The 13,253-nt window shown below is 36.8% G+C and overlaps 1 protein-coding gene across 6 annotated transcripts in view; it reads right to left on the bottom strand.

The window, feature by feature from the left end:
- RAPGEF2 (Rap guanine nucleotide exchange factor 2) overlaps positions 1-13,253 on the bottom strand; it is a 197,807-nt gene that overhangs the window by 23,613 nt on the left and 160,941 nt on the right. For all 6 annotated transcript variants that reach the window (XM_059818073.1, XM_059818074.1, XM_059818072.1 and 3 more), the window contains 7 exons: positions 11,600-11,752; positions 11,043-11,207; positions 7,926-8,033; positions 7,632-7,835; positions 7,426-7,534; positions 4,968-5,214; positions 219-376 (listed from right to left, as the gene is read on the bottom strand). In XM_059818073.1, coding sequence (XP_059674056.1) covers positions 219-376; positions 4,968-5,214; positions 7,426-7,534; positions 7,632-7,835; positions 7,926-8,033; positions 11,043-11,207; positions 11,600-11,752 — 1,144 coding nt within the window. The remainder of the gene's footprint in view (positions 1-218; positions 377-4,967; positions 5,215-7,425; positions 7,535-7,631; positions 7,836-7,925; positions 8,034-11,042; positions 11,208-11,599; positions 11,753-13,253) is intronic.

Raw genomic sequence — 13,253 nt, forward strand, 5'->3', positions numbered from 1 at the left:
CAATCAGTAAGAGGCACTCTGTATACAACATACTTGAAAAATAGACAATACATTTGGGTAAAGTATATCAGAGCAAATGTAATAAATCCTAATGCATTAATATGTGGCTAATCTGCGGGTGACAGCATACAGTTAATAAAAACTCACATGCCTCCAGAAAAAGAGATCAATGAAAGGAAATTATAAGGTCAAGAAGAACAACAGAAAAGGTACCTTACCTGGAGTAGTATTGAAGTCTAAGATGCGGTGATGAGACTGCAGTAGATCAGGATTACTGGATGACAGGGTTCCGCTGACAGGCAAAGCAGGAGGAATGTGCTTCGTTTGCCTCAGTCCCACAATGCTGTCATCCTGAGACTGGCCAATTCCAATGTCACTGCATCCAGAAAGAAATAAAATCAGGACCTACAGATGTTCAGAGCTTGGGCTATACTAGAGGGATGCAGGGACATCTATATCACTACATCTTCACACTATCAAATTGTTAGTACAGCAATCACTATTTAAAAGTTAAAATTCTCCAGACAATAGCACTTGCTATCTAGCTTTGTCAACAGCACCCAAATGTCCACTTAAAGTGATTAGATCTGCCTGCTCACACTGTCAGAAAGTCCTCAGGTCCACCACTAAGCTCTGCGGAGCTGCTAGGCTTGTCATTGTTTGACCATTTCTCACAGTGGCCAAGATCTTGATTCAAAAGGTGGTACCTACCTCATCATTGTTGCACCAACCCATCACCTGAACTTTGACTAATACTGCTGTCCCCTCAGTGCTGTTTTATAAGACCTGAATTTCACAGATCTTTCACCCCATCACAGATTGGATTGCAACTGTATTTAGGGACATATTGTGGCCAAACAATCTAAGATCTTTCAACAGACAGATCAGAGAGGATTGTTGAGATCATCCATTTTCCTACCCTGTATCACCTTCTCTGAGTTTCTCTCCACTGAATGTGACTGAAGTGATGCCAGCTAACTTGGAAGGCTAAGGTAGGCATCCGCACTTGGGTGCTACCGGTATCTCCTCCAAAGTGCCTGACAGCTGTAAATATAGTATTCTGTGATAAAGGTGAAGGAGTTTGTCTACTGAATTGTGAAAGGCAAGGTCCCAAAGGAGGTCAGTAGTGCCAGATGGATCAGAGACAGAGCTATCATCATATTATAGTAGGCACTAATTTGCTTATTGCTTTTGAGTTCATCATCAGCAAGTGAAGCAGAACAACTGCCACAGGACATAGAGTTAGAGCTAGCCATTGAACTTTTCTATAAATATATAGAAGCAATTCCTTAATAAAATACTCTGAGGGTGTAAAATGTTGAACAGCAGCCATTATAGAAAATGAAAATAATTAAAAATTTAGCTACGATAGGGAAAGCCTTTTTAAAAGCTGAGCACTTCTAAATCTGTGTCTACACATGCAAATAAAGCATAAACCAGAACTTAGATTTCACTGCAAACTGCTAAAACTCCAAAAAGTCAAACTACTAAATTAAATGATGCAACACAAATGACCATTTATACCCTAATTTTGGGCACTTAAGCTTTTGTCTAGTGTTCTAGCCATCCTCAGAAAACCTGAACAGAAGTAATTAAGGGCCTGATAATTATCCCTGTTGAGCTGTTACAGCACAAGCATCCTTTTGTGCTTACCAATGAATTACTTTACCCAGTACACACTTGTACCACTTCTTTAACTGCTATGACTTGAACAGTACTCTGGGAAGCTAGGACAGTATCCCTGGGCATTTAAGACACAATTTTAATTACATGGACACTGCAATTGCTTTTTAGAAGCAATGGAACTTGACAAAGGTTGGAGGGGTATCTCTGTATGATGTGTTTGGGTTTTCTCATTGTTTTGTTTTCAAAAAACAAGATAACTCTGTATTACAAAAATATTTTATAAAGTGTAAACCCCAAGCCATAAGAGTGACAGAAACACTCAAGTCCACCGAAAAAAAGTTCTTGGATCCTCTCTCAAACAGAATTTAAGCTGAATCTCAACATCTGTATTTTTGTACTTCCACAAAAAGCACAAAGTAATGTGACAAGCAGTGATGCACACTGCACTTTTATGCTAAGCCACAAGCAAGTATGTCTTTCACTACAACTAAAAGCATTCCCAGCAATCAACATCTTTTCTTTCAAGTAGGAACCACTCCACATACACACAAAAAAACCAAGTAAACAAAAAACCCCAAAGCCCCCGAACCTTAAAATGCTTTCTGGTGGTTCTAAACAACTCTATAGTGTATTTCATAAATATGCCAAGACCAGTATTTTCTCTAAATTCAAATCAAATTAAGACAATGTGACCCTCCCCCTTATATTAATAGTTTCACTTGCATTATGTACTCCTTTTGTCATTTGTCAGTTTTGTACCTATCCTGTTAGTCATGACCGAAGCAGCTTCAGTAAAGTGGATCAATTGACAAATGTTAGGTTTTTTTAAAAAATAAAAAAAAAGAGAGAAGTAATGTTTCTAAAATTCTTCTTGATTCTAAGTATTCACACACTAAATTGGAAAGTATTTACCTTACACTCAGTTTACTCTATTTTTAAAACTTACATCAGAATCTGAGTGAGTTCTAACTCATGCAAACAAGAAATGAACCCCAGAAATTTCAGATACAAATAGCAACACCAGAAAACTCCAGGTCCCATGAAGACCAACTTCTCCTGCTGTTAGGTAAAATATTTTATTATGCTGGTGAAAGGAGATTGTGGTTTTAAAGGAAAGGCATTTCTATTGGTTTCTGTATGCGTTTGCCATGCAGGGAGGTAGCATTAACTAAGAAATAACTTTCCTGTTGAATGACAAACAGGGTAGAAGGGATATTGGAATGGCAGAGCTGTCTGAATGCTTCTTCCTTCAAAATATGGTATACTGTGCATCCCCCACTGCAGGGCTGCAAATAGAGAGGAGAGAGGTGGGGCTGCTTCCTTGCCTAGGATGCTGCACTATGGAGCAGGCAGAACTTCACTAGAGATGGAGGTGGGGGTTGTGTTTAATCCTTATTTGGAGCAACCAAGCCTACAGACCATAAAACCACTCTGGATTAGAAGAGTAAAGAAAGCAAAGAGCTCGAGTGGAGGCTGTAGCCAGAAGCACACTTCAAGAGATGCCTCATAGCTGGCGGAGAGAAGGAAATCCCAGTAGATGCAGAGGAAATGGTGCTGTTTGCTCAGTTTGGGAAGTTACTTGACATTATTGGACTAAAAAGCAAGACTACAGAAAGGCATTATCTCCTGCTCAAACGGATTCATCTTTGATACTGATTTAATGTCTCAGGAAGCAGACAAGCTCCCTCTAAGAGTGACCTCATTGTAGTTTAAAGATTGGTTTTATCTGGATACATTCTAGAAGCACTGGAGACCTCTGCAGTACTCGCATTCAAAAAAAGGTGGACAGTTTCACCTCATAAGCTAGCTGACTCATGAAGTCTTTAAATACCTACTTTAATTAATGAGTAAACAAGCTTTTTCATCCCTCTTGATTTCTGGTATTCAAAAACACATGAGAATAGGTAAACTCCCTTAATAAATGCAATACCATTAATTATTAGGAAGAACGAGACAGAAGTTTCTACACAAGGGGGGGGGGGGGGGAACCACAAACAGGAAAGTCTACAGCTACACATCTATGCAGAAACCATGCAGACACAAACAACTGAATGTCAACAGGCTTTGCACACAAATTGCTATATATAACACACGAAGTAAAGGTAGCAAAAGGAAAAGAAAATAGGTCAAGTGTACTGTTTTTCTGAGTCTTACCCGAAGAGGTGCCTGCACAGAAAAAGTGCAAAAATGAAAGGAATCAAAGAGAAAAAGAAAACTAACAAGAAAATTGTATGCAGAAGCTGCAAGCAATGGTGGACAATATGGGGGGTGGGGGGGGGTGGGGTGGGGTGTGGAATCACTCCTAACAGTCTGCATGGCTCATCAGAGAAACAAACATACAAGACTGGTAAAATAAAAGAAAATAGTCTAAAGACAAACAACATAAAAAGAGAATTTACAGATTCTCCCCTACTGAAATGTATCAGCGTCAACTTAGGAAATATCCATTATTCGGATACAGTAATTTATATTCATTTAACCTTTACATTACTAACATTCTATTTATAATGTAGCAGAACAGTATTCATTTAGTATGAAGTACCTAACATTAGTTAAGCAAACTTTTTTTTTAAAGTATAGAAGGAAAAAATCCTAGGTTTTCAGCACAAGTGCCTTTTTCAGGAATTTACATAGAATAGATTTCTTCCTCAATGGGACACAGAAAAATGCAAGAGAAAACACTGATTACACATCAACTACCCTCTACAATTCATTTTTCCCATTGATGCCATCTGTCTTGGCCAAGAACCAGATTCCCATAAAATCATATAAAACTCACTCTTCTGTTGGTTCCAACAATTCTTATCAGAACTCTATTTCTAAAATGTGTTCAGAGAACAAAAGATATCAGATATCATATTTAGCTTTCATTGAAAAAATACTCAACTCTATCAAAGAACCCAAGTAAGAATTTTAACCTTAGTCTCCCTTACAGCAGTATGCAGAAATTCTTACAGACCACTGGAATGTGGATAAATTGAAATCATTGCTTCTATCAACCATTTGCAAGCAAACCTGCTTACAGAGTTATTCTAAAAATAATTGCCTGGGATGATTCCAGTTAACAGTCCTCTTAAAAGAAAATAGTAAATGACATGAAAAAGTATTTGTGCCATCACTTTATCTATAAGAAGTAAAATACATCCATACTGATGTCAGGAGCTGCTTTGCTAGTAGTCTATGATCATTCAAATATTCAGACTAGTATTTTCTAGTATATTTTTTCAGATATAAGCATGGTTTGCATCAATAAAAGAAGTATAATGACAAATTATAAGTATCATGAGAAATTATTAAAATTTAACACAAAGCAAATATTTAAGAGGAAATAAAAAACTCACTTGTATGGTTTCTGAGGCAGAATACTGATTCGAGTCTTGTCAAGTATCTTCTTTAATTTATTTCTTCCCCCAACCGTGTTGGCTTTACTTTTCTTATTTACTTTTTCTAATCCTATTACCTGCTCCACATCAACGGCAAGGTCTGGGATGGAATAACGACTCGCCTTTTTAATATCACCAATTTTAGGCAGGTGGGGAGCACCATTTCTTTTTTCCTCTGACAACCGTGTTAAGAGTTCTTTAAAAACTGCACAAGACAGGAAAAGGGAGGAAAGAAAAAGAACAGAAATGTAAAAGAAAACTCTGTGCACCAGAGCAATTTAATATTAATCATTACAAAAAACTGATTAGGATATTCTGTCAATTCAAGTATTACATGAATTTAGATATAAGACTTCAAAAAATTTTAGATTTTTAAAAAGGACATTCATTTTCTGTAGTATGAATCAGAAAAATCAGTAAATTGGCCTAGCTCAGAACAGAAATACATTAGAAGACCACATGGTTGCACGGATGGTGTCAACAGAAGGACTTTGACTTTTCAACCTAAGGACACAGGCTTCTGCAGAATAGTAGCATACATAAAAAGAGCACACTAGACAAAAATGAGATAGGAAAACTAGCAACTGAGAAGGAAGGTTTTAAACAGACAGCCAGCAAGAAAAGCTCTCAGATGGACAAGAAATTATTAGCAACAGGATCAGAAAAAAATCAGAAATCAGAGGGGAAACTGCAACAAAGTCCTAAGGAAATTATAAGAAAGTATGAGACTACTGAAACACCTTGGATGTTTGACAGGGCTGATGCATCCATCTGCCAGCTATATAAAAAGCCCTCAGACTCCCTCAGCTCCCTAGCATAGAGTCATCTCTAAGACAGAAATACCTGATGAATCTGTGAATTAGTTCTTCTAATGCAACTTTTAGCTTCACAAAAATTTTGATATATTTAAATAAATCAAAACTGATCTGGAGACTGAGTCACATATATAAATGGAAAAATCATCAGATGAGTTGATTTGTAATAATAATTGAAAACTGATAATTAAAACCAAGGAATTGTAGAAAAAACGGGAACAAGGGCAACCAGCTAAGGATGAGTATTAGAAGGAGTTCTACTACTATGTATTAATTTTGTCCTTAATATTCAACCCTGTCTCCAGAGGTACACAACAAATCACCAAGAGACTTCAAAAGCTTCAAATAAGACACACAAAGAAAAGTGGAGGAGAGTAATCCGAGTCAATAACTGTATTGTCGAATAGAAGCTGGGGGCTGGAAAGACAAATTAGATACAGATGAGAAGATGCTGTTAAAAAAAAGGAAACTCTCCTTTTGTGATTTGTTGATAAGGAATACTGCATGCAATACACAGAAAGTAACTGTCCTGAGACTCTACTGTGATGCGATTTCTGTATTTGCAGTGGAGCAACGAGATTAGAAACTTAGAAAACCATAACTTCTGAAGAAATGAAGAAATCGGGTTTAACCTTAAACATACTAAAGCAACACATGAGATCCAAAAACCTAGTGTGTGAAGCATGGTTACGCAGAACTTACACATAAAGAAACAAGCACATACTGCTAAACAAGCCTATACAGATGTATTAAGAAATGCCTTAATTATTAGAAACAATTGAAATATTAGAATCGTTACTGCAAAGCAAAAAAAAAAATATCCCCAGGAAAGAGATTTGACAACTGACTTCTGGAGATAACCTAAGCATATTTAATCATCAGATACTGCAGTGACATCCTGTGGTATTATTCTGCCCTACTTATTTGCGATGAAGAATCTGATCCTGAAGGAGATACTTAGGGAACACACCACTAAATTATATAAATAATCCAAGTATCCAGTGGTAAAAAAAAAAAAAAAAAAAATCAAACAAAACCCACAAACTATTAATTACTTATGATGATAACTGAGGTCCTGAGCTGCTTAAAGACTCCTTCATGACTGCTTTAGTACTTGTTAGAGGGAGAAGTGAATAGATTTGGAGGGTAGCGAGATTATTTTCACCTAGCTGGCAAGAGAGTTTTTATTAACCTTGTCGCACTCATTGTAGGCATGAACTGAAAAACCATAAGCAAATTCAGCAGACAGATTAAGATCACTGATCAGCTGAAACTCAAAAAGAAGCCTCTTTCTTGAGAAAGGACTAAATGTTACACATACAAACACATTTTACATAAATTCAAGCTAAATGGCCGCAATAGTTCCTCTTAATCCAGAAACATGCACTTGTGAGACTGAAGTCACTTCATGTAAGACTCCATTCATAAATTTTTCTCTGCAATTATGAACTAAGATATTTTAGGACCTGCAAGCTTCCTTTTTCTATTCTCCCCAGTACAAAAGTGTTTCAAACAAAACTATTTTAAACTATTAAAAAAATAATTTTAGACTCCATCTAAATAAGAACAGAAATTAGAACAAAAAGTGCACACAAACTTACCAAATAAATTGGTTTTCACAGTGATAGACAGATGAGTGTTATTTCTAAGGATTTCCATGGCTTTTGACAGCTGAATGTTTTCAAAGTTTTGACCATTCACTTCCAGTATCTAAAAATACAAACAGGTAGTGTTATTTTTATTTAGCAAAAAGAAAGGAAACAAAAAATGAAGGGGGCTGGGGGAAGAACATTTTAAAATTACATACCTGGTCTCCACGTTTCAAGCCTGCTTCTGTAGCTTTGCTACCAAAATCTACACTGTCAACAAAGATTCCAAATCCCTTTTCTGACCCTCCCAGCAAGATAAAAGGCAAAGGGGCTTCTCGAGATGGCTTTGTTAAGGTTATCAATCTTCGTTTAGCTTTAGCAGCACAAGCAATATTTAACAGCCTCAAATGTCCACCCATTTTCTACAAGAGAAAAGCATAATGAGTTATATATAACAACAGCCTGGCTACTCCGTGCCATCCCAAATTCTCAGGAACAACCCTCACTCTTACCTCCCTCTCCAAATTGTTCTCAAATTCTTCCAGAAAGCGAGTCATAGCAGGATCTCCTTCAAAATCATTGAAGTGATTGTTCACCCACAACAATACTACCCGTGTAACCTGAAAATCAATCAATAATATAAATATTTTTCAGAAATACCCAGAACAGCACTAATGCTAAGTCCTTTAAAAATACTGCTCCTTAAAGCCCCTGTAAATTTCCATTGGAATCCTAATACATATATACCCAAACCTAACTTTAGTAATACGCAATCATTTACCAGGACGATAGAACAAATTAAGTATTAAAATTGCTTTCACTTGTATAAACAATTGTATGTTTTATTTCATAAAGAATACTATAAGTTAGAAAATTAACACTGTCTGTATCAAATGTGATTGAGTAGGGAATAGAGCACACAGGTACAAGGCAATGAGTTAGATCCATTTCTGACTTATAACAACAATTTCCTGTTCATGTACATTTCCAAATCTGCTTAATTCTTCAAGCACATGATCATAAAGCTTCCGATACTTTATATTGGTACTTGAATCTCACAAATCTTCAGATAAGCCACCATTAACTTCATTAGGCATCTACCTGTGTAAAAGAACTATTGTAGGTTTAGACAGGCAGGAAAAAGGAGCTATTGTGAGAAGCAGTAAAGAGGTTTTAACACTGAATACATGCAGCTCTTTTCCTTAGAGTCAATCTTCCAGTTTACTACTCCTCCTTTCTCTCCACCCCTATTCCCCCCAAGTCACTATGATTATCAAGTTGAGAAGTATCTTGGCCGGTATTTTTCAGTTTGTTAGGAAAAAACCCTAAAGGAATACTATCAATTAATATTACTGAAGGTAAAGCCACAAAATAAGAGCTGCAATTTTAAAACTATATGCTTGCACTGTAAAATTTTATCTTAGTATGTGATTTGACCTGGAACATCAGCAGCACTTGTCCTGACAAAGTAAAAGAGTTTTGATGTCTTGAATTAATATTGATTCACACTATTTTTAAAAAGCTCCTGAATCCAAAATGGTTGCGCCACTCGAAGTTATCTCTAAAAATAGAGCTGCATTTCTTCTGTTATGCTGGGAAAGTAAATTAGTAGGGGAAAACCTCTAAACATTTAAAAAGCTAGAGCTTAAGAACAAGATCTCATACAAATTCTAATCAGCTAAAGCTAACCACTGTCCGTTCTTTGCGTCTGCACAAAATCTAAACCTCTGCAGCCTCTTATGCTAACAGTCTGACACCAGGCGTCCAAAACCAAACCCTGCCACCCAAGTAGTTTGTCTTTTACCCCAGAAAAGCAAGTGAATTCAGAAGAATTGCCAAAATTAATGACCAAACTAATCAAGTACTTCAGAACTCCTTGAGAGTTCAGATTTGTAACAGGAGGCAACCGCACAGCACCACGTGCTGCAGCTCCCAGCCACAGGGATGTAGGCTAGGGGTAGCATTTCTGACATATTTGAGATTTTTTCCACCTTTGAGATTGAAGATGAACTTCCTTTCTGTTAAACATCTGTGGCGCTTTTCATTAATGTGCATGACATTGGAAGATCCAGACAACGTCTGATTAAATTTAGGCTAATTGCAGATTTTTAAAATTGGCTGGGAAGTTGCAAGCCATACCACGTAATACGTTTTAAATCGCTGCAGTGACAGCTTCAGTATCAATGCTGCTTTCAAAGTTGGGACTTACTTATGTACACCCAGAAAACACTGTGCCGTAAAGGGTTGAACGGTGACTTCCAGAGGAATGCCATTACTTGTGTCACAACCAGGAACAGGATTAAAAGAGGATTAAAGCTGTAAAGTCAAGTACCCTGCTGCTGGGCAAAATCATCAGTAAGGCTGGTTCTCAAATGTCCCAGTCTGATTACTACTGAGTCCTGATCCTCCTCAGGAAGTTCTACTCTCCCCTTTCCCTCTCCACACTGCCTATCAGCCCCTAATACAAAACAGCCAAAATCTTCCAGATTCCTTGTTCCCCACTTGCTTATCTCTGCTTGTCCCAAGCTGTTCTCTGTCTTCTGCCTTTTTGTCAGCGCTACTCGGTGTCAGAAAGGGTTGGTTATTGAGACGGCAGAACAAAGAGCTGCTGTGTTTTCAGACCTGATACTAGCAACTGTGCTGGCTCATGCTTTTACAGAGGCTGAGGGGATTATCCGTTGGACGACAAGAAAAATAAGTTTAAAGATGAACTCCAATATCATCGCTCTGAATCTGTAACAAGCCTATGCTGAACAATATCAGCTGCAAAGCCTACCCTCTCTGCAAATGTACGATCCTTACTCCAAGGAACAGATATACTAGCATTTCTAGAAGAAATACACAGATTTAAATACAAGTTGAAAACCAAATTTCTCTTTAACCTTATTGATATTATTCCCTTCGTTTCAAATTTGCAAAAACCATCTAGAAATTTTTACTGTTTTTTTTTTTTAACATATGAGAAAGTCATATACAAGTGAAAATAAAGCATTACAGTGTGAAGCACAGTATAGCCTCAATAGACAGTGCAATCAGTGTGCCAAAACTGGTTATACAGGGCCTTATTCTTCCATCATGGCAGTTTTGTTTAGGGAAGAGGATGTTTGATTGCTTTCTTGTGTTTGGGTGGGGTTTTTTTAAATGCTGTGTAAGGCTCAACAGATTCTTAACAATGGCTATATTTTCTAGTGTCTTTATACAAAAATAAATTATCACAAAATGTTTGCCAAGTTGTGTTAACTAGCATTATTTATGGAAAACACAGAACTTAGTTACATGCTCAAATTTCGAGACACAATAGAATTCTATTGAATTGTATTAAATAAAAATACTGATTATTGGAAAAAAGCTTTCCCTATACTTGCAAGCAACTAAGTTATGTTGTGAAAACACAGCAACGTAAAACATGATTAATTTATCTTGCCTGAACACATTAATACTTAAATAAAATACAATAAAATAAGGAAAAAAGATTTTCTTAGTTTTATTCATATATTCTGCCATTAAAACATGTCACCCACTATTTGTGTCTTACTCAGTTTAGTCACTCCCTCTAAAACTTGTTTTATTCTTAAAAGCCTATGTTTCAATGCAAATGCTACCAGGTATGTAATTCAGGGGATTTTAACCTTATCCCTGAGGCTGGGGTCATTGAACCACTCCAACAACTTCTTGCCCACTTCCATTGGGCTGGAAAGAAAGGTCCGATACGTCAACAGGAAGTCTTCAATAAATGTTGGGTCTACCACAGAATGTTCTTCCACCAAATGCATTGTTAACCTTTCAGCTGTTCCCTACAAAAAGAAAACAAACCCACAAAATTAAACTTTAGCTATTAAAATAGATTTTCAGTAAATGCAAATTTGTTTTCTCAGAACATACTGAAGATGCGTTACACTAGAAAGAATATTGGCATCTATTGACTGATGAGCTAAGCAAACATAACAGCTTAACCATTGTGATAAGAAATGTAAAAAATTACTGTAATGAATTCTACAGAAATCATCTAGTTATCAATGTGCATAATTGTGAAGAGAAAAACGAGAAATATTAAATATCTCTTTTCAAATAAATATTTTTATAATATATCTCTCTCTCTCTCTCACCTAATCCTGGACCTAACTTGCCAAGTTTAGAAGTTTATAGAACACAGACTTTCGCAAGACACTCCCTCTTTTGCTTTTACCTTGATGACAATGTGACCTTTTCTTGTTCCAGTGCGATCAAGCTCCCTGTGCTCCTTCACCATCACAATCTCCCCTTCCTCTTCTACCTTCTGCATGTTCTTTTCCACTTGATTGAGGATGCGGCAATAATCTTGCTGGGCTATACAAACAAACTGGAAAGAATCATCACGCACCAGTATTAAAAGGTAAAGTCTTCAGAAGAGCATTTAGACTTAAGATGCAAGTACTCTGGTAACAGAGAAGATAAAGTAGTTTCTCAACCTGCAGTGAGCCAAATTTGTCTTTCCAGCAGCTCAGCTGTAGTAAGCAGATGAATACACAAGCACAGTCCTTTCACTACAATCTTGCAGTTAGAGGAGACCAAGATTCTTCAGAGCAAAATGATTTAGCATTATCAGCCATTTTTGTTTGGCTGCTTTGACCCCTCTGCTGAAGCTCAGTATCCTAGCTGGTATTTTTTCCCCCATGCAAGCTTTTTTCTGTGGTATTTAGAAGGGTGAAGAGATTGAAGGAAAAAACGTAGCTTTTGGGTTTTGTGCCTGTTGCTATTGTAAATAATTTTCATTTTTCATAGCTATTTTTATTAATAAAGTCAATCATTAAGAAAACTAACATTTATTCAATTACATGAATGCAGGCACACAGAAACAAATTACTTCTGGATTTAAGCATACAGCAGGAAAAAATATTTTCTACAATCACCTGCTCAGCCAAGAATAAGTGCAAGAATAAATATCTTAAGAATATTCCTAGCACCTACACTATGCAAATATAATTAAGACCACCCACTACAACTTAGGAAAAAAATACTGTATACACTATGAATTGCATTCTATAACTTGTTAAAAGTTTTATACCTTTGTCTCTTTTTTGGGGCAAGATTAAACTGTGTTCTTATATGAACTTGGGTATTTAACTGAAAGGAGATGACAGTGTTCATTCCGATTGAAAAGTTGTTAAATCATCATGTACGTACTTAGGACAAAGGCATGAGATTTACAGAGACAGTATTTTCTCCTGCATTCTTCATAATTCTTTTACATACCTTTTCTATTTCCAGCAGCTAACAGTAGCTGAAACAGCACTCCCACAGTTTGGATTTGTAGCAAAACTATCCTAACAAGATACCATTTACGCACTTTTTGGAAGTTCGATGGGTAAACTAAACCAGGTGACTACATTAACACACATTTACATCCATTTCAAAGGGCAGCTACTGAAAGCTAATTAGCCACCAGGACCAAGCAAAATGCTTAATTCACCCAGGGCTTAGCTACTATTTTCTGGATGGGAATAAGTAAATGGCAACCACATATCCAGATTAGGCTAGCAGTTTTATGCTATGAGAAGCATTCCTTACATCTGACTGCTTGTGTTATAGCAAACATCAAGGCATTTTCCTTGAAAGGCCAGACTGCCTGAAATGAGAAGATTTTCTTCTCAAACCATGGGACAGAGAGCTTGTATTACTTTAAGATTCAGTAGCCGAGTCGAGTAAGGAAGAATGGCTATTACCGGTAGAAGTAAAAGAGCCTGTAATGGCTAATGGACCTTGAGACCCTACTAAGGGAAAGTTTGAAGAAATGGATATATGTAAGGGGCTGCTGGGCCTCAAGTTCTGGAAAAAGCATGTAGAAAAACCTCTTCATCCAA

This window comes from Gavia stellata, chromosome 5, assembly GCF_030936135.1.
Source record: "Gavia stellata isolate bGavSte3 chromosome 5, bGavSte3.hap2, whole genome shotgun sequence".
In the NCBI taxonomy this organism is placed as follows: domain Eukaryota; kingdom Metazoa; phylum Chordata; class Aves; order Gaviiformes; family Gaviidae; genus Gavia; species Gavia stellata.